Source organism: Panulirus ornatus, chromosome 68 (assembly GCF_036320965.1).
Source record: "Panulirus ornatus isolate Po-2019 chromosome 68, ASM3632096v1, whole genome shotgun sequence".
Classification (NCBI taxonomy): Eukaryota; Metazoa; Arthropoda; class Malacostraca; order Decapoda; family Palinuridae; genus Panulirus; species Panulirus ornatus.
In genome coordinates, this window is record NC_092291.1 from 8317827 (window position 1) to 8345326 (window position 27500).

The 27500-nt window shown below is 45.0% G+C and overlaps 1 protein-coding gene across 2 annotated transcripts in view; it reads right to left on the reverse strand.

The window, feature by feature from the left end:
• LOC139747466 (uncharacterized) overlaps positions 1 to 27500 on the reverse strand; it is a 148139-nt gene that overhangs the window by 14074 nt on the left and 106565 nt on the right. Inside the window, exon 3 of one of the 2 annotated variants that reach the window (XM_071659830.1) lies at positions 25 to 2588. The exons of the other annotated variant lie outside the window; for it this stretch is intronic. Within the exon in view, the coding sequence (XP_071515931.1) occupies positions 1785 to 2588 (804 nt within the window). The 3' untranslated portion in view covers positions 25 to 1784. Of the gene's footprint in view, positions 1 to 24; positions 2589 to 27500 lie in introns of those variants that run through there. 2 annotated transcript variants of the gene reach the window in all.

Here is a 27500-nt window from a genome sequence, read left to right on the forward strand (position 1 = left end):
CAATTATAAATTAAAGAGAGAGAGAGAGAGAGAGAGAGAGAGAGAGAGAGAGAGAGAGAGAGAGAGAGAGAGAGAGAGAGAGAGAGAGAGAGAGAATGGGACGCTTCAGCAGGAGTTGGAGAGCGACGGGAGAAGCAAAGTGACGTGTGCATCAAAATAGGAGACAACTAATATTCGGCTTTACTTTATTTTGGCATTTTTGGTGCTGTATGTGTCCAGGTGGACGACGGGTGGTCGCCCTACTCTCCTACTCTGTCCTTGACAAGTTTTGTATAACGATTGTACGACACGTCTCTCCACAGTCGTGTGGACTGCACTAAGACCAGAGACACACGCACACACACACACACTTGGGGCACGTCAGTTCCCTCCGCTCACTGGATCCCACCACAGTCTTTAAGCACGTCTTGTGGACTATTTATTATTCTCTGAGAGCCTCTCTGGATCCACAAACTGGTGATTCCTGGTTAGACTCAGCCTGCGGCGTGTCCCTGAGACTCACAGAGACGAGCTCATGAGTTTTAAGCCTTCGAAGTGAGGAGGGTTCCTCGTTAGAGACCATCTTCGCCAGCACCCCGTTAGTGTAGGACCTGTGGTCCTAAGGGCTGGCCGAACATACTAACCCCTCCCCCCCTCTGGCTACATCGCAAACGCTTGTGTATCAAAATTAGAAAATCGTCCGTTCTGAGCTCGCTAGATGTTCCTTTTTTTTTATTATTTTTTTTTTTTTGGTAGTTTTAAGTACAGAGGATCGCTTGGCAAGCCAGTCACTCGTAAGACACTGTGGCCATGTTTAGCCATGTTACACCATAACACTCAGGCTTAGTAAACCAGTTCACTATATTACACTGTGGTTCTGAAAGCCAGGTCACTCACTCTCTTTAACACCGTGGCTCGTCAAAACCAAGTCACTTAATGAAGTCGTGGCTTGGTCGAGCCTGCTCCACTCTATAACACTGTGGCTTGAATGTAGCCAGGTCACTATAGAACACAGTGGCTTCTCAGGGAAGCCACAGAACACGACCCCCACCACGCGAGGATGAGGGAGGGTTAGACAGCTTCTACGAATAAACACGTGACTTGCATATTTACAGATGGGGGGTCCTTTGGGGTGGTGGGTGGTGGGGGGGACGATAACTTGGAGGAGAGGGATGTGTGTCGACCTCAGGTGGTTCCGGTCCTTGATCCACCCTTCTGGCTGCGTCCGCGTCCGGTCGAGGAGCCCGACTGTTATACCTCCATGGGCGGTCGGTCCTCCAAGTTACAACCGATGAAGGTCCTCTTCATGGCCCATCGCCAGGCTTGCTTGCCACAGGTTCCGTCCCCGCCACGGCTCCTGTGTGGGTGGGTCGCCTGCACAGCTCGCCACCCCATCGTCGCCACCCCCACCCCTGGCTGGACTGCCTCGGCCAGGTCTCCAGGCCTTCTCATGAACCCGGTTCTGGACAGTTCCTTCCCTGAGCTTGGCTCTGGCTAGGTCCTCCGCGGCCAGGTTCTGGCCAGGTCCTGTCCTGGCCCTGGCTTCTGGCCAGGTCCTCTGATGGGCCCGGTTCTGGCCAGCTCCTCCATGTTACCATCGCCAATATGGCGAGTATATTGCACGAAATCTTTGGGATGCCCCTTGGGCTGCTTTTATTATCTTTGGTCCCGGCTGTCACGCCGCGGGCCACCAGTGGGGCCACACAGCGGGCCGACATAGGCCACACGCAAGCTATCTGTGGCCCTGTAGGTGGCGATGGCCACTGGCCCGGGTTACCAGCGGGTTTAGAATGGTTGTGGGTGACTTAAGTGAGAAGATGCTGTGGATCCGGGGCGTACCAGGAGTACATGTAGGGTGTGGACACGGGCGGCTTCATGTCCCAGTGGTGGGCGGCCAGGCCAGGCGAGGAGGCGGCGGGCGGCAGCGGTACATGGTCAGCCGAGGATGCGGGCGGCGCTACGGAGGTGGGCGGCATGTATCCTCCGTGGGGCGGGTGGTTCATATGGTGTTGGGGTGGGGGAGGACAAGCTCCACCAGGGGGACCTGGGGGACACAGGTGTGGAGACCCATGAGAGTCGTGGGACTGACTGGTGGGCGTGGGCGGGTGCTGGGGAGGTCCGTGGGCGTGAGGGGGCAATTGGCCGGAGTGTGGGGGTGGCTGATGTGGGTGAGGGGAGGCTGCATGGGGCGGGTGATGTGGGTGTGGGGGCTGTGGCAAGGAGTGTGGAGGTGGGCAGGGAGTCAGCTGGGGTGGAGGGTGCTGTGGGTGCTGGCCGGAGTGGGCGTGACCCATGGGGAGAGAGGCCGGGGTTGGATGAGAGCCTGAGTGAGAGATGGGGACCAGGGTGGTCAGAGGCGGTGGCTGTGAGAGGGAAGGCGGTGGGGGTTGCGACAGAGAGGTTTGGCCTGGGGACTGCGTTTGTGGGGGAGGGCTGAGGGGAGTAGGGGTGGTGTAGGGCTGCAGAGGAGAGGTGGCTGACAGTGGGGAGGAGCTGAGTGGGGAGCCAGGCCCCACGGGCGCCCCTTGGGGAGCGCCGGGCCCGCCAGAATGCGCCGCCTTCATCATCTTCTTGTACTTGGAGCGACGATTTTGGAACCATATCTTCACCTGCAGAGGGGGAAGCGGTAGTTAGTGCATCGGTGTGTCACGGGCCACTTGGGAAGTTATCACTAGAAATCTTTCTCTCTCCCTCAGAGAACTTAGCCTCAAGACAGTGCTAGAAGATATAGATATGTAGCTATATCTACGACAACAGATTATTTTCCTCTTCGCTGTTTCTTAATATTACGTTGTAGAACAGTAAAGGATTTCTAACATTTTCATTTCCTATGGGACAACCTTATGTGTAGTTGTGGACATGAACCTCCTTCCGAGTCTGAAGACAGTGTTGGAAAGCACACATGATCCTTCGTCCGTCTCCTGACGTTTGATAACAGAGGATTTTCTTTTCGGTTGTTTGTCTTGTTTTGTTTTAGTGCTAAAACTATTTCCAACATTTTCATGTCTTACCGAATAACATTACGTAGGAGGGAATTTAAACAGGTTCCACTCACTCGCTTCTTCTCTTCGCTTCTCTCGTTCTTTCGGCTTGTTTGAGGGCTAACTATCCCGGGGTTCTAATGGCAAGATGTATTTAGGCTTACAACATACGATTATTGACAGTGTGGGCACCCACTTCATGTTGCATCTAATCATAACATCTTTCTTCCAGACATTAGGTTTATAAGTCGAAAACATTCATCTCTCGATGTGTGTGTGTGTGTGTTTGTGTGTGTGTGTAGAATGATCTATTTGTACTGTATGGGGAGGGAGTTATACGCACGTGAAGCCACACCTTTAGAACAGAGATGTGTGTATATGTGCGTACCTGTCTGCCTGTGTGTCTGTGGTTAGTGCAGAGTTTTTGTGTCGAAGCCTCAGTCCTTCACTGAACACAGAGCATTTGAAGGTCGGAACGATAAATGACCATCATCATGAAGCCTTATGTACGAGCCCTTGATGAGCGGCTCCTAGAATTACTCGAGTTGGAATGTCATTGCCAAGGTATGTTGTTACACTGTCGCCTCCAATGACCAGCATACATATCATAGCCACTGTCAAAAGCCATGTATATATAAATGCCAGGTTTAAAGCAGTGTTCCAAAACAGTAGATTATTTCACTTAGTTGAGATAAAGTAGGGTTTTTTTTTATTCCTTGACTGGAGTGTAATTCTTGACGACTATTCAATAAGTATATTTGGTAAATAAACTAGACTTTTTCACAATGTAAATGTCACTAGGAATATGTAAATGTATGCGATGTCTACAGCCGATTTTAGTGATACGACGTAAACGTTGCCAATTATCAGGGGTTGATGGGGAGCGAGCTGCGGGTGGTATGGTACTCATGTCGAATGCGAGACACCGAATATTTCTATGAAAATAGAAACAAAGAAGAAGAAGCAGGAGGAGGAGGAGAAGGAGGATGAGGATAGACAAGCTCATCAAAAGAACTCACTCTTTGAGTTAAAAAGTTGCCTACAAGCGAATCTTTAAGTCGAGTTAAATGAGATGTAATGAAAGGAGGGGGAAAAAAAACAATGAAATACAGTATCAATATCATATATACTATTCATGTTTTCTGTATGTAAATTTTGAGTGTATGGCACATCGAGCAGCTAAGAATTCGGGGAAAGGTGCAGCTTTCACCCAGTAAATATATGAGTTAAATAGGGCGGGGCAAAATAGCACTGAAAAAATTGTGCAAGTGTGTGATGATTACTGATTTCAAATCGAGCTTTACGACCAATGTCTCACGGAGTTTAACAAAGCATTTCCACTATAAGGCACAACAACAAGTTTCTAATAAAGTGTAACGACCTAACTACCAGTTTACAAGTGGCCCTAAAAAGAATAATGTCCTAAGACTAGAAAGTATTATATAGCGTCTGTCTTTGTTGTGCGTTGGTGAAAATGATCGTTCGTCATGTTTAAAACATTACCAGCTCTCATTACACGAGCATGAGGACGATAGTTGCTTCCATAATTCTATAAATAATTGGTCACCTCAGCGTTCCCCTTACTTTTAAATATCCGTAATGATTCCTTTGCCTCCCCCCTCCTCCCACACATCCTTCTTCCTCTTTATCAGCGCCCAGCTGTTTCATGTTTGTGCTGACCCTCCCCCACATTCTCTCTCTCTCTCTTGCTACACACACACACACACACACACACACACACACACACACACACACACACACACACACACACACAAATCGTTCCCTATCGCTCCTCCTACCCTCACTTTGACTTCCTTGTGAACTTCATATCAATGCATAATACATGCATGTGTAGGTAGGAGAATGGGGTTGGGGTGGGACGGAATGAAAATGAGACAGTAAGTGATGTAGATGATGGAGGGGGGGGGGGAATGTATCGACTGTTGCATCTCAAAGTCAAGTAAATGGAGGAAAGAAAAGGCAGAGGGCGGGTGCATGATTTTACGAGCTTGGTATTGTTCATGGTTACCAGACAACGATTCCTGACGCATCATTAGGTTAGGATACTGATCCTCAGTGATGACTCAGAGTGATAGGTCGAGCATCACGTAATACTGACCCTCGGTCATACTCAAGAGTGATAGGTCGAGCATCACGTAATACTGACCCTCGGTCATACTCAAGAGTGTTAGGTCGAGCATCACGTAATACTGACCCTCGGTCATACTCAAGAGTGATAGGTCGAGCATCACGTAATACTGACCCTCGGTCATACTCAAGAGTGATAGGTCGAGCATCACGTAATACTGACCCTCGGTCATACTCAAGAGTGTTAGGTCGAGTATCACGTAATACTGACCCTCGGTCATACTCAAGAGTGATAGGTCGAGCATCACGTAATACTGACCCTCGGTCATACTCCAGAGTGATAGGTCGAGCCAGCCCACAATCTGTAACTCAGCTTGAGTTCCTCCTGGAGTGTCCATGTGCAAGGACATGAGCCTCACTAACAGGCCTAATAAGCATGCGAATGGTTGATAGTTTATTTTATAGTAATTCTCGTACAAATTCTGTTGAAAAAAAGTACGAATTTGTCTTGTGTTACATTTTCTTTTCACCTGGGAGATATGCGAGGTAGATACCATCTCCCCACCATTTATCGCCCTGCGTCCCTCCTTTCTCCCCATTACCTTCCCCCTGCCCCCGCCATCCAGATGTTTACCAAAGTCCAGAAACCCCCGTAGGTACAACTAATTATGTAAACATACCATTCCTCCGACGAATGTTCTGCATACACGTTGTCCATGGTGCGGGGTCCGACAGGTTACCATACATAAAAATGTTTGCTTTAGTTACCCCTTTCGCGTCGCCAGAAAATGCTTCAACTTGATTTCTTTATGAATAAAGGATCTTATAGGTATTTTAAGAAGATAATGATAAACTTTGCGTTCTTAGAATATATTAGATTTATGGATTTATAGATTTATTTATAGTATTATATTCTGAGGGAATCTTTTACCTTTTGAATTACTTTTTTGCATATCAGTTCGTAAATTTTTCTACCGATTATTTCCAATCACCGGATATTTGGGCATTTTTGTCTTACTAATTACAGACAGAATGCTTCCAAGATAGTTTAATGTAAGGTCATATAAGAAGGGGTGAGGTCATCTACATAACCTGAAAATATTTCTCACTCGTTTGTCCTCGTAGGCTTAGTAGCCTTTACATATTCATTTTGAACCTCCTCAACACGGTGGTACGACTCCTGACCTGGGCCTTAACGGTCAGGTCATAGGTCATGCTTTTATACCAACGGGTCGCACCGTCTCGTCCAAGCATTGCACAGTCGTGCTATGAAGGGTCGTGTCATTGTGCTCAAGAGTCGTACCGTTGTGCTCAAGAACTTTGCCGTTTGGTAGAGGATCGTACCGTCGTGCGCTAGGCTCGAACCGTCGTGCTCGAGGATCGTACCGTCGTGTTCTAGGTTTACACCGTCGTGCTCGAGGATCGTATCGTCGTGCTGAAGGATGTTACCATCGTGCTCAAGCTGTTGATAAAGCTTAGCACGTATAACTTTATATTTTTTTTATACTATAGTGCACGTACCGGCTCTAGTGTGTCATAATCGTTGATAGAAACAGAAGCCTTTCCGTTTCCTGCGTTGATGAGGACACAGACAGAAGGTTCAAGTGACGGAGCTGTCGGTCAGTACAGTGTATGGCTGTTAGAAGTCTGGATGATCGGTGTGGAAAAGACATTTATTCCAGTACCAAGAACTTCTGTGCCTGTGATGGTAATGCTCTCTCTCTCTCTCTCTCTCTCTCTCTCTCTCTCTCTCTCTCTCTCTCTCTCTCTCTCTCTCTCTCTCTCTCTCTCTCTCTCTCTCTCTCTCTCTCTCTCTCTCTCTCTCTCTCTCTCTCTCTCTCTCTCTCTCTCTCTCTCTCTCTCTCTCTCTCTCTCTCTCCATGTTGCTGATTTTAAACATGATTACATCCATACGTATTTATTATTTCTTTTCTCTTTTCAGCTTGTTGAATAACCATTCTGTTGTACTTTATTGCCACAATTTTGTTTATGCTGGGACACGCCCACGTATGCTTACGAATCGCCTCTCCTTTGTCCAGACACACACGTACGTCCCCCCACACACACATACACACACACATACATAAAGACCCAGCTCCTCGTTCCCACACAAATGGTCCATCTACATATCCATAAAAACACCGCCCAACCTCTCGCTAAACACTAAATAATCGCTTCCACATTGCCTGTTTTACATCCAAATGCAGACATACTGGGCATGTACACCAACCATTTTGTCAAAACATTTCATGGATATTCGGAAAATTACTTTCTCCTCTGAAACACACGAAATGTTGACAAATTATTAGCTCGTTCGCCCAAACAGTCGTATACCGTTTGAGAGGAGTTTTTTTTCCCCCTGTTAACAAGCCTTATTGTTATATATATTATTATATATATATATATATATATATATATATATATATATATATATATATATATATATATATATATATATATATATATATATATATATATATATATATATTTATATCGTGTCAGAAAACGTACCGTTAACGAATATCCTTGCGTCTCATCCCAGTACGTGTTATTCGTGTACACGAATATCTTCGCACAGACCCACCACAGGGTGGTCGTCCACACGAAATTATCAGTTCCATCACCCACCACCACCACTGCCTCCACCACCACCACCACCACCACCACCACCACCACCATCATGCAATCGACTCACCATCACCATCTCCAACACCTACACTGAAATACATCACCCCGTCATCACCATACCGTCTTGCAGTGATAACTGGGTGTTGGTGAAGACAAGGCTGGGATTGATAAGTGTTGGTGAAAAAGGGTGTTAATGATAAAGGGAGTGTTGGTGAAGGAGAGGGTGGTGGTGATAAAGGGGGTTGCTGGAGAAGGAAAGGGAAGGGAGAAAGACAGAAGGGGGAGTGGGAACGGTCCATGGATGAGGGGAGGGAGGAGGGAGGACAAGGGAGACAGAAATGACCCCTTGTCACCAGTGCCTTGTTGTGTGAGTGCCGGGAATTCATCATTATAATAGTAGTCGTAGATCACGTGGGGCTCCAGCCTGGCCCTGTTCCCTCTTGCCGGGCTGGGCGTATGCCATGAATACGTAGCAGGTAGCAAGAGGCATTTATACAGCGCTGGTGATGGATCGCCCGCGGGGCCCCGGCTCCAGAGAGAAGGCTTAATGACATGCAATATTCTCCACCACCACCACCACCACCACCAGCCACCACCAGCCACTGCCGCTCCTGCTGGAGTGCCAGTAGGAGCGGCAGGAGGTACTGGCGAGGGTAACACGACAAGCCTCGGGTGGAGGGATCGATCTCAACGACAGGAGGGCTACCGAACCCACGACGACGACGACGACGACGACGAGAGGTTTTGTGCCTCTCTCTCTCTCTCTCTCTCTCTCTCTCTCTCTCTCTCTCTCTCTCTCTCTCTCTCTCTCTCTCTCTCTCAACATGCACAAACACGCATGACCCCTCCATCGTGACTCAAACATCTTCCTGGGGCGCCCCACACCAAGAAAAAAAAAAAAACAAGAATTCCTCAGACATGAAGTGGCCATATGTATCTCTCTCTCGGGGCCACCATATTGTCCACCGTAAATTATTTACTGAAAGAGGGAAGGCGTCGTAACACACTATCGACCCTAAAAGCAAAATGATGAAAACTCACGAAGAAAGAACATTTAGCTGAGGGTGATGATAACTCGTAGCTTTAAGCCATGGCCCAGTGTCATGGGAGCCATGCTCGGATCGGAAGAGGGCCATGTTCTGGTATCATGTCCCAGTATCATGGTGGCCAAGTCCCAGCGTCAAAGTTGCCATTCCCCAACATCAAGAAGGCCAAGTCCCAGAATCTAGGTGGCCATGTCCAATATCAAAGTGGCCATGTCTCAATATCAAGGTGGCCATGTCCCAATATCAAGGTGGCCATGTCCCAATATCAAGGTGGCCATGTCCAATATCAAGGTGGCCATGTCCAATATCAAGGTGGCCATGTCCAATATCAAGGTGGCCATGTCCAATATCAAGGTGGCCATGTCCAATATCAAGGTGGCCATGTCCAATATCAAGGTGGCCATGTCCAATATCAAGGTGGCCATGTCCAATATCAAGGTGGCCATGTCCAATATCAAGGTGGCCATGTCCAATATCAAGGTGGCCATGTCCAATATCAAGGTGGCCATGTCCAATATCAAGGTGGCCATGTCCAATATCAAGGTGGCCATGTCCAATATCAAGGTGGCCATGTCCAATATCAAGGTGGCCATGTCCAATATCAAGGTGGCCATGTCCAATATCAAGGTGGCCATGTCCAATATCAAGGTGGCCATGTCCAATATCAAGGTGGCCATGTCCAATATCAAGGTGGCCATGTCCAATATCAAGGTGGCCATGTCCAATATCAAGGTGGCCATGTCCAATATCAAGGTGGCCATGTCCAATATCAAGGTGGCCATGTCCAATATCAAGGTGGCCATGTCCAATATCAAGGTGGCCATGTCCAATATCAAGGTGGCCATGTCCAATATCAAGGTGGCCATGTCCAATATCAAGGTGGCCATGTCCAATATCAAGGTGGCCATGTCCAATATCAAGGTGGCCATGTCCAATATCAAGGTGGCCATGTCCAATATCAAGGTGGCCATGTCCAATATCAAGGTGGCCATGTCCAATATCAAGGTGGCCATGTCCAATATCAAGGTGGCCATGTCCAATATCAAGGTGGCCATGTCCAATATCAAGGTGGCCATGTCCAATATCAAGGTGGCCATGTCCAATATCAAGGTGGCCATGTCCAATATCAAGGTGGCCATGTCCAATATCAAGGTGGCCATGTCCAATATCAAGGTGGCCATGTCCAATATCAAGGTGGCCATGTCCAATATCAAGGTGGCCATGTCCAATATCAAGGTGGCCATGTCCAATATCAAGGTGGCCATGTCCAATATCAAGGTGGCCATGTCCAATATCAAGGTGGCCATGTCCAATATCAAGGTGGCCATGTCCAATATCAAGGTGGCCATGTCCAATATCAAGGTGGCCATGTCCAATATCAAGGTGGCCATGTCCAATATCAAGGTGGCCATGTCCAATATCAAGGTGGCCATGTCCAATATCAAGGTGGCCATGTCCAATATCAAGGTGGCCATGTCCAATATCAAGGTGGCCATGTCCAATATCAAGGTGGCCATGTCCAATATCAAGGTGGCCATGTCCAATATCAAGGTGGCCATGTCCAATATCAAGGTGGCCATGTCCAATATCAAGGTGGCCATGTCCAATATCAAGGTGGCCATGTCCAATATCAAGGTGGCCATGTCCAATATCAAGGTGGCCATGTCCAATATCAAGGTGGCCATGTCCAATATCAAGGTGGCCATGTCCAATATCAAGGTGGCCATGTCCAATATCAAGGTGGCCATGTCCAATATCAAGGTGGCCATGTCCAATATCAAGGTGGCCATGTCCAATATCAAGGTGGCCATGTCCAATATCAAGGTGGCCATGTCCAATATCAAGGTGGCCATGTCCAATATCAAGGTGGCCATGTCCAATATCAAGGTGGCCATGTCCAATATCAAGGTGGCCATGTCCAATATCAAGGTGGCCATGTCCAATATCAAGGTGGCCATGTCCAATATCAAGGTGGCCATGTCCAATATCAAGGTGGCCATGTCCAATATCAAGGTGGCCATGTCCAATATCAAGGTGGCCATGTCCAATATCAAGGTGGCCATGTCCAATATCAAGGTGGCCATGTCCAATATCAAGGTGGCCATGTCCAATATCAAGGTGGCCATGTCCAATATCAAGGTGGCCATGTCCAATATCAAGGTGGCCATGTCCAATATCAAGGTGGCCATGTCCAATATCAAGGTGGCCATGTCCAATATCAAGGTGGCCATGTCCAATATCAAGGTGGCCATGTCCAATATCAAGGTGGCCATGTCCAATATCAAGGTGGCCATGTCCAATATCAAGGTGGCCATGTCCAATATCAAGGTGGCCATGTCCAATATCAAGGTGGCCATGTCCAATATCAAGGTGGCCATGTCCAATATCAAGGTGGCCATGTCCAATATCAAGGTGGCCATGTCCAATATCAAGGTGGCCATGTCCAATATCAAGGTGGCCATGTCCAATATCAAGGTGGCCATGTCCAATATCAAGGTGGCCATGTCCAATATCAAGGTGGCCATGTCCAATATCAAGGTGGCCATGTCCAATATCAAGGTGGCCATGTCCAATATCAAGGTGGCCATGTCCAATATCAAGGTGGCCATGTCCAATATCAAGGTGGCCATGTCCAATATCAAGGTGGCCATGTCCAATATCAAGGTGGCCATGTCCAATATCAAGGTGGCCATGTCCAATATCAAGGTGGCCATGTCCAATATCAAGGTGGCCATGTCCAATATCAAGGTGGCCATGTCCAATATCAAGGTGGCCATGTCCAATATCAAGGTGGCCATGTCCAATATCAAGGTGGCCATGTCCAATATCAAGGTGGCCATGTCCAATATCAAGGTGGCCATGTCCAATATCAAGGTGGCCATGTCCAATATCAAGGTGGCCATGTCCAATATCAAGGTGGCCATGTCCAATATCAAGGTGGCCATGTCCAATATCAAGGTGGCCATGTCCAATATCAAGGTGGCCATGTCCAATATCAAGGTGGCCATGTCCAATATCAAGGTGGCCATGTCCAATATCAAGGTGGCCATGTCCAATATCAAGGTGGCCATGTCCAATATCAAGGTGGCCATGTCCAATATCAAGGTGGCCATGTCCAATATCAAGGTGGCCATGTCCAATATCAAGGTGGCCATGTCCAATATCAAGGTGGCCATGTCCAATATCAAGGTGGCCATGTCCAATATCAAGGTGGCCATGTCCAATATCAAGGTGGCCATGTCCAATATCAAGGTGGCCATGTCCAATATCAAGGTGGCCATGTCCAATATCAAGGTGGCCATGTCTTTGACCCATTTTACGTGCTGGATAGTGAGATACGACCCGATATATGTGTAGCAAACTTCCTAAGGTATTCTTATATATCATTTATTCCCCCAGGATAAAAAGGTAATCCCCCCCACAATCGATTGGTAATTTCTTCCAGAAGATTATCCTAAAAGACTGACTCCAGTCGTCAGTCATCAGCTGTTGGGAAAACGTAAACAATGCCGCGCAAAGGTCTGTTTACCCTCGTTTTTTCGCCTGATATACTCGAGTTGTGCTTGAAAGGAACCAGCAAATAAATATATCAATAGCGCCTTCATCATGGCGGAGGCCGACCTGGGGAAAAAAAAGGGCCATTGCCATATTTTTCGACATTATTGCGTGATGTGTCCTTACGACAAGGCATAGTAGACACGAGACAACATGCTGAAAGCGCCCAAGAATTTTGTTGCTGGAGTACAAGCAAACTCTGTTTTGTCGCTGTCTGGCACGAAGGGATGGAGAGAGAGAGAGAGAGAGAGAGAGAGAGAGAGAGAGAGAGAGAGAGAGAGAGAGAGAGAGAGAGAGAGAGAAGTTGAAAGTACGACTGTGATGGTGGTGGTAGAGTTGGTGGTAGTGGTGATGGTGGTAGCGATGGTGGTGGTTGAGGTAGGGAAGCCGACACCATCAGGGGGGGGGGGGGGGGTGAGGAGTGCCTGGCGCACTGGTCATGCAATATTGACCAAGGGTCTCGCTAAGGGAAGGGGTTGGAGGGAGAGGGGAGGGGGAGGTGGTAGAGGGAGAGGGGGGGGGACGGGAGGGCTAGTAGAGGAAGGGGAGGAGGGGCTTTTTAGGGGGTCTGGGGCTGGTTATAGGGGGGGGGGTTCTTAAGTAAAGGCAGAGAAGGTAAGATATAATTTTAGGTGACGTATGGAAGACATATTTTTAGTCTACGTGAACGTATGTCTATACCATTAAAAGGATACTTTATGTATTATCGGCACTTTTTTGTTTACTTTCGTGTAGTGGAACTTACACAAAGATTAGGAATAACTTGCTTAAGGGAACAGTAGATGTTTTAGGACAGGAAAAAATAACACATGTTTACAGCTTAATTAGAAACAAAATAGAAGTGAAAAATAACAATAGAAAAAAACATTTTCTGTCAAATTTTGATGAGAGTATTTTGTTTCTGAAATAGCCCTCTCTGATGTACCTGTACATAATTGTTGTACATCCCAGTTACATAATGGTGTGTGAAAGGTATTGACGACTCAGATCAAACACTTTGAATGAGAACTTCTTATGAATCCGAGCTTCGGTACAGATAGGTTCTGATGATGAATCCATCTTCAAACCATCTTCAGGGAAAATAGATCGAGTCTTTGGAACATTCTGAAGACGATATCCTCTTCATCTTACCAATGAGGAGAGTAGGGGAAACACGGAAGAGGGGAACGTGCCTAGTTAACGGGAGGGACTTGAACAATTGGTCAACATGGGTCAACAGTACCTTTTGGATTCCCAATAAAACATAGAGGGAATCTGTTTTTGTGATGCTGTTGTGCCTTGACCAGAGGGAAGGTGTGATGTGGATGACTGTAGTGAAGGTATTTACTGTTTATCCTTTTCCATGATAACGATACGGCCCTTGGGTACGATGGTCTGGCCTTTAAAGGGTCAGGTCAAAAGCACGGGGGCTAGTTATGCCTAAGGGCCATACCGCCGTGCTTAAGGGTCGGATCGTCGTATTTAAGGGTCGTACAGTTTGGTTCAAAAAGTTATGAGGGTGTGTGTGTGTGTGTGTGTGTGTGTGTGAGCGCGAATTAGCTATGCTAGTTGTGAACGTAGTCCATACCTATTTTGCATATCAGTACTTCTTAATGTCGAAAACTGTTATGCAGATAAGTAAATATGTACACACACACACACACACACACACACACACACACACACACACACACACACACACGCACGAAGACAAAAACAGTTCAGCGTAGTACAAAAACAAATGAAACAGAATGTTACACACTTGAATAAAGAATTTAAGTAAATATTCTGAAAACATGAAGTTGGGAATCATACGGACATACACACAGTCACACACGCCCAGTAAGAGCGTCGGGGGGGGGGGGGGGGGGACACATATACATAGATATACACACACGTAAATATAAACACGTACACGAACGCATATGATGGAACCAATACGATTTATTATGACGAATTTCGTCGTTAAAGATCATAGAGTACTGCGACACACACACACACACACACACACACACACACACACACCTTACAAGTGAACATAAACAGCACGGCTCCCCCTCCCCCTTTACCCTTCCCTCGGCCCCCCTCCCCCCTTTCCCTGGCCAATCCATCACACGGGGACGGGCTGGCCGACTCGGCCGGCTGGCCGGGCCCCTCCCTCCCTGGCCAATACATACGGTTGCCATGACGACCGAGTCACTCCCCTCTCTTGGTTCCCACCCCCCAACACCTCTCCCCCTCCTTTCCCCACCACACCTCCTCCTCCTCCCCCCTCCCTCACCCTTCCATCACCACCACACCTGTCTCAATCCTACCTCCCCTCTCCCCCACACCACATACACACCTGTCTCCCCCAACACTCTCCTCCCCCACTACCAATCTTACCCACCCCGAAAAAAAAAACTCCCCTCCCACCACACCTGCTCTCCCCTCCCTCCCCCCCTACAGACCCACACCACACCACACCCCCACCGGTATTCATCAGTTCGCTACATCTGGCTGCACCAGGATTACCTTCTGTCTTTACCCAGTCCTTAATATTAATGGCTTTTTTTCCCCTTTTTTTGTATTTGTTATACAAAAAAGTAGCCAGATTCATATATTGCATTCAATGTCTATGATATATATATATATATATATATATATATATATATATATATATATATATATATATATATATATATATATATATATATACACGGATAGATAGATAGATGGATAATAGACAGACAAGTAGACAGACGGAGAGACGCGCGTCCGTTGCTGTCATATGTGATGTACTCCACAAGTTATCTCTGTCCAATCTAGCGGCAAATATTTGTCCAGAGAGACACCGTGGAACAAGGTCTTCACGTGCATGGCATTATCTCGTCCCTCAGGCCAATATACAAGCGGAAGTCGATCCTCCCCCAAAAGCACCGGCCAGAAGTTATTTGCACATAGTGTGTGTAGTTGTGCGAGGGAGGTGGGTGTGGAGTTATAAGGTTATTATATAGCCTGGGATTACCACCTTAAATGACTGAAACTCCACCGTGGCTTACTGTTGTATTGCCCCATTCCTTACTTCGTAATTACATACGTTTGAAGCTGTTGCTATGGACGATATTATGTATTTCTGTAATATGGATTGAGACAATACGCAGACGTAGGGAAATTATATGTACCTCAACTGTTTTTATTGGTTTATTAAGCGAAGAGGTACCCACATCCCTTCTTCTGTGTATTGAATCGCCAGGGGATAACTAAATCAAACTGAAGTCAGTTTATTTATCGGCCGTGTACCATTGCGAAACACCACGTTTTCTAAACCAGTTTTACAAGGTTTAGACAACACTGTGCGACACCAGACCAAGGTTTGGACGAATGCTTTTATAACCACGTATAATTTTCAAGGACTTACAGTTCGATAGACTTATTTACACTGACGATGTCCGATACATCTCATTATTCTAATGACATAAATGATAAGTAAATGTTTTATGTTGTATGAACTTGAGACTAAGAGAGATAAGAAGATTTTTCAGTTTATTTCTGCGTACAGTTCCGATCCAAATATAATGTTTTTCTTTAAAAGCAAACCCGCCAGACCAGGTTCATCGTAGTGACGTATAGAAATGACGTCATGCAATAATAAGCCTATTGGAGCAGTGATCAGCGGTGACGTCATGCGAATCGACCGTTCAGAGCTTTCTGAGTGAAGTGAGTAACCTAACCTTGTCAGAATATTGTTGGTTAAATGTCTACAAGTAGGTAACCTCGATCATGTTTACACACACACACACACTTAGCTTCTTTTGTTCCTTCTTTTGAAAATAATACAGGAGGGGAGGATTATGACAGAAAGAATATATATGTATATATATATATATATATATATATATATATATATATATATATATATATATATATATATATATATATATATATATATAAATAGAGGGTGATAGTCAATCAATCAAAATTCAGAGAGGTATTTACTAAAACCAACAGGGAATCGCCCAACATTGCTATACACGGGTGAAGACCAGAGCGCGTATGCAAATGAGGGCAGCAATGTATGCCGTATGCAAATTACACAGTGTGACCAATCATTACCCTAAATCAATTTGTGGGTTGACTACACCTATTACTGAATTACACCCAGTGTGGCTAAGGGGATCAGAAAGTGTGTGTGTGTGGGGGGGTTGGATGATGGGGAGGGAAGGGAAGGTGGATGGTTAGCGGAAAAGGTGGCGAAAGGGAACGCTAGGGGGGGAGGGGAAGGGGAGGGATGGGGATGTTGGTGGCTTATGTTCAATTGAAGGCAGAAGCGGAGGTGTGTGTGTGTGTGTGTGTGTGTGTGTGTGTGTGTGTGTGTGTGTGTGTTGGGCGCCATGACGGAGGTGTTAAGAAGAAAGGGTTGAAGCCACAGATCAAACCATGATAATCACAGGACGTCACCAGTGAGCCCCCCCCCCCCCCCCGAGCACGAACTACCACCGACACACCATGACCAGAGAGAGAGAGAGAGAGAGAGAGAGAGAGAGAGAGAGAGAGAGAGAGAGAGGGAGGGAGTTTAATGAACAGAGGGGGAATAGGCACACAAAAAAGGAAAGAATAAAAGTGATAGGAATACAACAACGTTCACGTCATCGTCATTGAGAGAGAGAGAGAGAGAGAGAGAGAGAGAGAGAGAGAGAGAGAGAGAGAGAGAGAGACATTCTCCCAAGTGTGTGCGAAGATATAAAAGCTCGTACGTATATGCGAGGATATATATATATATATATATATATATATATATATATATATATATATATATATATATATATATATATATATATATATATTCAGTGCGTCGGAAATATTCCGCAGTTGGGCAGGTTTCGCACGGAGCGAGTTAACATCAAAGGAACCGCCAGGGCCAACGTGAACAGGGGGTGGGGGGGGTGATGGTGGGGGAGGGGTAGGGGAATGTAGTGAGAGACCGGGGCAGGTGAGGTATAGACAAGGAATACAAAAAACGGGAACAGGGAAAAGAAAACGTATTGTGGAGTATTGGTGTACAAACGAAAACGGATTGAAGATAGAAATAATGATAATGATAATATTAATGATAATAATAATGGTAATAATAACAATGATATTATTTTTTTTTCAAACTATTCGCCATTTCCCGCGTTAGCGAGGTAGCGTTAAGAACAGAGGACATTAATGATAATGATAATAATAATGAGGTCAACATAAAGGGAGATGAAAAAAATATGAAAGCCAAAAATATTTGGCTTGTAAATTTACAGCGAAAATGTTAGACGTTTGAGTACATTGTACACGCCTTTCATTACGTCAGATTACCGAAGTGACGTCATGAATTACGTCACAGAACGTAACACTCGCTGTATAAGGTAGAGAGAGGTTCATTTCCATAGGAGACGTATGCAAATCACTTGGATTATGTAGATAACCCAATCAGTTGAATTCGGTGTGTAAAGATTGGCCGATCAGAATATTTCCTGTTATGATTCATGAGAATCACTACTCATTCGTTTAAATGATTAAATTAGTGTATCTAATTAAGATTCGTTAATCACTTAAGGTCGGGGGAACTAAATGTGTGTTTGTATATGATAACTAAGAATGCTAATCAGTCGAGTTTGAGCAACTAATTAATTAATTCACTGCTGTAATAATTAGGATATTTTTCCCCCCGTCACTTGCGCTAAAGTTCGTATAAACATTTTCTATATTTGACTAACTGTTGAAAGATAGATAGATGGCTGCTGGGACAACAGCAGAGATGAAGATGACAACGATTGATACATGTAATTAAGTATTGGTGCTGTGTAACACACACACACACACACACACACACACACACACACGCCTTTACAAACACCTGTTCTTGGACATGTGTCCTTGTTGGCGCCATTAGGGTACACTAAACACAAGTGTCGTGCATAGAAAATGGGGAGTTATGGACATTTCACCGTAATCAGGCACCCGCTCCCCCGTTTTCTGATGAGGTTCATTGTTTATGGACATGCAGTTAACACAAGTTTGATGCCTCAAAGTGATTTTAAGTATGTAAAGCATTTATTTACCTGAGTATGTACCCTGTTATCGTAAGTTTATCTTCCCATGTTTTGTTTGTTGTTGTTGTTGTTGTTGTGTACTTTGCTTTAAACATTAAGACTAGAAAAAAAAAGTACATAGGAAATATATTCAGATTTTTATAGCTCAAGACAGCTACGTTTCGTTTTCTCTCTCCCTCTCCATCAATCCGTTTTCGTTTTCAGAGGCAAGATTGTCGTAATTTCCAACAAAATAATCTGTTATCTCCTCGTTATTTCTCCCGCCCGAGAGAGAGAGAGAGAGAGAGAGAGAGAGAGAGAGAGAGAGAGAGAGAGAGAGAGAGAGAGAGAGAGAGAGAGAGATTTATGTACACAAGTCACGGTCAGGAGCCTGCGTAACTAAGAATGCGTAACTAAGAAAGTTATCGTTCGTACAGAGTGCGTAAGACCCCCTTTGTGTGGTTCGTGGAAAAGCCTTATTACGAACAATGATCGTGAAACCACCGACGCACCAGACGGTAGCCAATCCCCTCCCGGCGACAGATTACGGGAGCCAATCCCCTCCCGGCGACAGATTACGGGAGCCAATCAGCGGGCGGTAGTGGATTACGCTTGTCTTCCCTTCCTAACCGGCGTTTGTTAATACGAATGATGATCCCGGGACTTCATTAGGAGGCCATTACCCTTAGGGCGTCCGCGAGACGTCGGTACGGGGAGAGGAAAGTGTCTTCGAGATCCGGATATACGGACCTGACGAGTTATCCGAACAGTGGACGAATTATCCGTGGACGGCTCAGTCAGTCCCCGGGTATTCATGCTCGTCATTTAGTGTTTACTGATATCTTCCTATTAATTCGTCCTTCTAAGGTAAATTGTAGATTATAAACTTAGATAAGGTTGTGAAGAGGTCACAACCATTTGATTACCCTAAGGTCAATAGGCTCGAAGGCCTGGTTAACTAGCCATCCATCTTAGCTTGCCTGGAAGGTCGTATTTTCAATGGGATGATCTTGTTTGTAGTACTGGGTGTTGTTACGAAAATAACCCTTAACACCATTGTCTAGAAAGATCATATGTTTACCACAGCAGTTATTAATGTCATCATCAGTAAACAACTAATCTTTGTCATTTAGAAAATCTACTGTTATCATCTCCATCAACCTTGTTTTGTAAGTATCTTTTATCTTTTTTGAACTGTCATGTTATCAAAATGATATGATCCGCTGGTGTTCATATGGAAGATAAAATCACATAGAAAACGGCATTGTTGTTGTCACTTACCAGTGTACACTTATTTAAGGTGTAACCTGTTTATTGTCATGGTGTTTACTCTTCATATATGCTGCGTAAAATGTGGTATATATATTGCATGATATTCACTCAGTCCCGTATATCAACAGTATAGCATATATCGTGAACTACGGTGAGGACAGACTTAAGAGATTGAGTTAGTGTTTATGTAGATGTTACGTATGACGTAATGATATATATATATATATATATATATATATATATATATATATATATATATGTATATATGTATATATATATATATATATATATATATATATATATATATATATATATATATATATATATATACATATATACATATATATATATATATATATATATATATATATATTTTTTTTTTTTTTTTTTTTTTTTTTTTTTATACTTTGTCGCTGTCTCCCGCGTCTGCGAGGTAGCGCAAGGAAACAGACGAAAGAAATGGCCCAACCCCCCCCCATACACATGTACATACACATGTCCACACACGTGTATACATACCTACACAGCTTTCCATGGTCCACCCCAGACGCCTCACATGCCTTGATTCACTCCACTGACAGCACGTCAACCCCTGTATACCACATCGCTCCAATTCACTCTATTCCTTGCCCTCCTTACACCCTCCTGCATGTTCAGGCCCCGATCACACAAAATCTTTTTCACTCCATCTTTCCACCTCCAATGTGTATATATATATATATATATATATATATATATATATATATATTTCCATTGTCTTCACTTCTTTGATATCTATTACCCGTTATCTTCACCTGTCTACTGTATTATTCTATCAGGACACACGGTTCATTATCGTATGTACGTCTATTTAACCTATGCCACGGTCCACCAGGTGAATAATACAGTCATACAACACCTTACCAATATTCCTTCAAGGACATCTCACTATCCCAAGGTCCTGTATCCCTCGTGTTCTCGGTTCTGTATTGGTACGGATTACAAATGTCCCTGATGAGTAAAAACACGAGTAACCCTCCTCCTCTGAGTATGGATATGAGTGAATGAGTAACTCCTTCTACGAATAAGGACCTGAGTACATTACCCACCGTTATGTGAGTAAGGACATGAGTACATTACCCACCTCCCTGTGAGTAAGGACATGAGTACATTACCCGCCGTTATGTGAGTGAGGACATGAGTACATTACCCACCTCCCTGTGAGTAAGGACATGAGTACATTACCCGCCTCCCTGTGAGTGAGGACATGAGTACATTACCCGCCTCCCTGTGAGTGAGGACATGAGTACATTACCCACCTCCTCCTACCAGTTATGAGAAGACATTGAGCGCCATGTCGGCTGTCGCCTTAACTCGCAGCCTGAGGAGAAACTGTTGTAACCCACCACAATAAAGTTCGTTAAAGAATGTGTATATTATACGTACTTTTACGTCAGCGAGCGAGCGCGCGCGCACGCACCCTAACACACACACACACACACACACACACACACACACACACACACACAAGGCCAGCATGTGATAGGTGTACAAGAGCGAAGGAATGAGTAGATCAGTATGAGACATGAGGATGAGAGAGAGAGAGTGTAGGTAGGGTATCGGGGACAAGGCAGGTGTTCAACACGTTTTCCATTAATCCAGCCGAAGTCGATTCTCTATTATGATCGCAGGTGGATCTGTGTGAGGGACTTGCAGGGGAACTGTTGTGAAACGTAGAGCTTAATGATGAAGACAAAAGTCGAGGACATCTTAACCCCGACGCCAGTGGGTTGAAATGGGGGAGGAGGTCTTGGAAAACATCTAGTAAACTCATAAGCAGATTGATGAAGGATTTTACCAGTATAAACCTCATGGTCGTCATGAAGGGACTGCACATGTGCTGAAGAAGTGCGCAGACGCGCTTGAAATGCTGATCAAGACGAGGCTGGAGGAAGATAAGGTGCCAGTGGAGTGTGAGTGGGCAAATGTCGTACCCTTCTTTAAGAAAGGAGATCGGGAAGGTGTGCTGAACCAGAGTCCATTATTCTCCTGGACGAGTATGGTCTGGATCATACTGGAAGAGATAATCAGGAAGCAAATGGTCGACTCCCTGGAAAGGAGAGACTGCCCAAGCGGGAGACAACACGGTTCCAGGGAAAGGAGTGACCTGAACACAACCTTCCAGTTTTTAAACCAGTTTGACGACTTCAGCAGTGAACACTTCTTCAGGACATGGGGAGATAGAAACACCAGAGACCATAACGTAGAACTGAATAACGAAAATTTTATTAGAAAAGACGTATTGGAGTGTTCTGATAGCGTAAGAGCAACGGATGAATGGAATGAAGTGAGTGATCAAGCTGCAAATACACAGAACATTCACAAGCTTAAAACCGACCATTCACAAGCTTAAAACCGACCATTCACAAGCTTAAAACCGACCATTCACAAGCTTAAAACCGACCATTCACAAGCTTAAAACCGACCATTCAGATGATTAAAACCGACCATTCAGAAGCTTGAAAAACGACCAATCAGAAGCTTAAAAACGACCATTCAGAAGCTTAAAACCGGCCATTCAGAAGCTTAAAACTGAGGATTCGGAAGCTTAAAAAGCTATATGGTTGTAGAGAATGTTCAAGAGCTGGGGCCCCCACCCACGAGTGCAGAGCTCCCTCCCCCGTACTGCACATGTAGGTCATTACGTCCACACTAAATGGACAGATGGGTAGCTGGAGACACGTGTGCTCTCTCACACGTCATGTTTACATACAACTGTCAGCTGGTCTTGCTGCTCCCTGATTGGCCGTCATTATCACGAATGACCTGGTTGCCAATTCGTCATTCTGCACCTCACGTCCGACCCCATCCCCCCAAGCTTCCGCCCGCCAAAGACGTAACTCTTGCACTGTCGCACGTCTTACGTCGTGGCTCTTGCCAACACACGTCAGAACAGTAGAAGGGTTATGGCAGCGAATGGAAGGGTTATATATATATATATATATATATATATATATATATATATATATATATATATATATATATATATATATATATACCTCAGGCATTATTCCTCTCAGACGCCATAGGAAGCGACCGCAGCTTCAGGTTTACAGCTACACAGGTTGAACATGGATGGGTTCGAAGCTTCATTACATTGGTTCGCTGGTGTTACTGTGTCGGGGGAGCGGAGTGTTGCTTTGACTGGTGGGTGTACGTCTCCATACATAGAAAGAAGAAACGGAAGGAAAACGGGGGAATAATGAACAGAAAATGGGGAATAACAATATTCGCGCGCGCGTGTGTGTGTGTGTGACTGTATCACTGTGGGAGTAAGACAAGAGGAGGATACATGGGAGAAGCGGTTCCTCTCCCATGGCCTTACCCTGGGCCACGCAGAATGCCTCGAGCCTGGGCTCCCACGGTGAACCAAGTCTGGCAGAGTAAAGTGCAATCCTGACATACACACGAAAACTGGGCCTCTCTGGACGACACGAACTCAGTCTTGTGTTTGTTTGTTTGTTTTATCTCTCCCCCTGCACTTGCTCGTTCACACCCAGCAGCGGGACGAGACGCATGCATGTTGCCCTTACTAGAATATCGGAGACTTCAGGGATGAGAGAGAGAGAGAGAGAGAGAGAGAGAGAGAGAGAGAGAGAGAGAGAGAGAGAGAGAGAGAGAGACTTAATATATTCCTTGGTCAGTTATCTTCATGTTATCTCCAGGTTGAGCCTCACTACTAATTAGAGCCCACTCATTTGTTGTACGGTGGTGGGGCGAGGGACGGGCTGGGGAGGAGGAGGAGGGTGGCTTCTCCCCACCCCTCCTCTCTCTCTCTCTCTCTCTCTCTCTCTCTCTCTCTCTCTCTCTCTCTCTCTCTCTCTCTCTCTCTCCACCCCTCACCCCATTTCCCAGAGCCCACCCACAGACCAGCAGACCTCCCTCTGCACTGTTCACCTCGAGGTTGCACCAGTAAAAGTAATTTAAGTGTATATTAGTGACTCTCGCTCACCCTACTTCCACGGTCATCACTAATATTTAAGTGAGTCCTGACTGTGAACTCAATTTTGTGGTGGCATTCCGTAACATTTAAGTGTCTAGGGACTTATATTTACGTATGTGATGGCATTAAGTGCACATAAGTGACTTACACTTGAATTTACGTATGTGATGGCTCCCAGCTCGTTTAATCCCTGAAGTACAACGGCACGACCCTTAAGCACGAGAGTACGACCCTTGAACACGACGATACGACCCTTGATCGCAACGGGACGACCCTTGAACACGACGGGACGACCCTTGGTCGCGACGGGACGACCCTTGGTCGCGACGGGACGACCCTTGAGTACGACGGCACGACCCTTGAGCACGACGAGACGACCCTTGAGCACGACGGGACGACCATTGAACACGACGGTACGACCCTTGAACACGACAGGACGACCTTGGGGGTGATGGCGCGACTGTCCAACAGAACCCTCACAGGGCACAGGTCAGCCAGAAGGTCAGGTCATCATCACCAGTGGTCGTACAAGCCCTGACCTAACCTACCCTCCTGGTGGGTCGTAACGTCGCGGCCCAGGGTCGTATCGCCCGTGCTCCAGTGTCGTACCACTTCACTCGCCGTCAGACCCACAGTAATTTATGTAGCCGGCCTTTTCGCTCCGACCCACACTCTCCATTCACCATTGGAATGAGCTTCTATAGCTAACACTGTAATCATAGGTAAGCCCGCACATCTAGGTAGCCGTATTTCTAAGACAGAGTCCCACAGGAGTCGTATTTTGGGAATGCTGATATAAATCAGGGGCGTATTACCGAGTGCCAGTGAGTTGCGTCAATACTTTCAATACGATTTTAAGGTCGGGGTGGTGGTGGTGGGGGAGCTACGTAAATGCTTAAAAAGGGATTTAGAAATACGTCTAAAACGAAGATCATTCAAGTATCAGATTAGGAAAGAATTTTTAAGTCTCTCCTCATTCCTTAAAAAAAAAAAAAAAAAGGATGGGGGGTGGTGGTATTCATCAAATTTAAGGGAATGTGTTTTGGTTCGTTTGTGTCCTTAAAGAAATGGGTTAGATTTGTTTCAAGTCAGCAACCCCCCCCCCCCTCCCCTCAAACTCCGAGACTATGAACCCATTAAGGAATGGTTCAGAACCGCTTCGAATCAACAGCTTATCTCATCTCACGTATAGAGTCCATTACAAGATAATTCAGAAACGTTTTGTTGAACCGTAAATCCTTTTGAAGGGTCGAACCCGTTAGAAAGTGATTCAGAAAAACCAACCCTTAACTTTGAGGAGCTGAACTTATTATATAATGGTTCACACAAGGTGTGAATCAAACCTTTTGCTCACTTTGATAGTCGAACCCAAGTAGAGACTCCACACACACACACACACACACACACACACACACACACACACACACACACACTTACTGAAATAAAGAAAAGGTAAGATATTTAACAAAGATATCGTACATACTGTTTCCCTCTAGAAATTCAAATATGCACCTCAAATGATAGTGGAAGCGGATTGATCCAATGATTCAGAAATTCAACCTCCGCTAGTCAAAGAAAATGGAAGTATGATTTGTGTCTAAACAATCACTTTATCATTATCATAACCACCACACATTCTTATAATCCTACAGTCAGTAATATTTCTATAACAAAAATTTTGAAATAAATCTTTGATGGTGTATGTGTATTAGTTAAGAAGCTTTAACATAATTCAGTTACTAGAGCTAGGTTATGCGCCTTTCGAATTTACACACAGCTAAGACTGAAGCTAAATGATAATGATAATAATGATAATGATAATCTATTGAAGCTAAGATTATCATACCCTTGCCTGGACTAAATACATTATAGATCATTGATCTTCAGCGAGCCTAAACATAATCTAGACCCAATAATTATAAATGAATTATAACACCTGCCAATATAGAAATAATACTGCTACGAATAATTCATACATAAATAGTTATCATGATTCATTATCAGTAATCGTATTAAGATAACAGTAATGATGTTAGTAATAAAGGCAGTAGTAACAGTAATGTTAATTAACATCGCAATAACAATAATGTGGACAAGATAAAGATACTTTATTATGAATGAACATCAGCATGATCAAATCTGAGTAATGATATTAACATTTATGATTGAAGAGGATAATGATGATGATAATAATAAAAATAATAGTAATATCTACTGAAATCTATCATTGTTAACATTATCATTATAAACTTTGATATTATTGCTGATATCACTAATGCGAATATCACACAATATCAACATTAGACCTTGATTATCACCATGATCATTATTATTATTATCAATAGTTTCCCGTTTTTGGGGGGTAGCGCCAGGAAGACAAAACACCGACCTCGGTTAGGTCACCATCGCTGGTCAGGTGTCGTGTATAATGCCCCCACACCAGACCCCCATCATCCATAGCCAGCCAGGCTCACTACACTGTACCTCCAGACATTCCCATCCATGAGGTGGTAATGGCCTCTCCGTCCACACACTCATGAATCCACCCAGGACCACTGTCACTCACTCTCCCACCTCCTGACCCAGGACCACTGTCACTCACTCTCCCACCTCCTGACCCAGGACCACTGTCGCTCACTCTTTCCCACCCCATGACCCAGGACCACTGTCACTCACTCTCTCTCTCCCACCCCATGACCCACTTCTGCTCCCATGGTTCCCTCCACGGGTTGTGTCCACTCCCAGGTACCTAAGGCACTCCACTCCCTCCACGTTTACCCTCCTCCTTCAGCATGGCTCTCATCCCATCCCGGCTGGCACGCCTGCTACACCTCATACTTTCATTCACATTAAACTCCCATCTCTCACACTCACTCTTTCCCAGACTCACACTCCAGCTTGTGGCTCATTTTTTTCCTCACAAGGCCGCCACCAGCACTGTGTCATCAGCAAGCAGCAACAGACTCATCACGGGGGATGCACTCACACCCAGCATACATACTGCAAACCCGTGCCCATCTCTTCACAGTCCTCGCTCTCACCTACCTTACCCTCCTGACCGTAAACAGATTAAACAGACATGGTGACATCACCCTCCCTTGATGAAGACCTACCCTCACCTGTTAGTATATCTATCATTAGTATTATTAGTCGTATTATTATTATTATTATTATTATTATTATTATTATTATTATTATTATTATCATCATCATCATCATTGTTATCCTTCCTATCATTACTGTTATCATTATCAGCGTGATGACTTCCAGTACTTATCTGTGCTGGACTCCCGTGTTATTAATGGGTCGAGTCTCTGCCACGTACCTGGAGGGACAAAATACACTGATTAATGACAGGTAAATCACATACGTATCTCTCATGTAGTAGAGAGAGAGAGAGAGAGAGAGAGAGAGAGAGAGAGAGAGAGAGAGAGAGAGAGAGAGAGAGAGAGAGAGAGAGAGAGAAACTTATGTTTACATGACGGTTAATCATGGGTCATCATCTCTATTGAGAGCTATATTGAGTGCTATATGCATGCTGTATATATTATGTGTGTGTGTGTGTGTGTGTGTGTGTGTGTGTGTGTGTGTGTTTGTGTGTGTTTACCTCGAAAATCATCTCATTTGAAAAAAAAAACTTTTGTTCCGATGAGAAAATTCAATTATAGTCTTCAAGAACAGCTTTACTGTGAAATTTGCCCCCGAAGTGCAAAGGAGATTAGTAAGAATAAATCTAAGATGGCGATTTATTTGCCTAGGCAACGTCTCGTATGTTGGACAGAAGGTCTCGGAACAGGAAGCACACTTGACCCTAACACCCTCAAAGAAAAAGAAAATACAAATGACTCAATATACCTCAGGAAGAGATATTGCGGTGTACCAGAAATAATCATAAAATGCCCTAATTGACAACCTCCCTCGAAAGAAAAAGAAATGGTGGTCT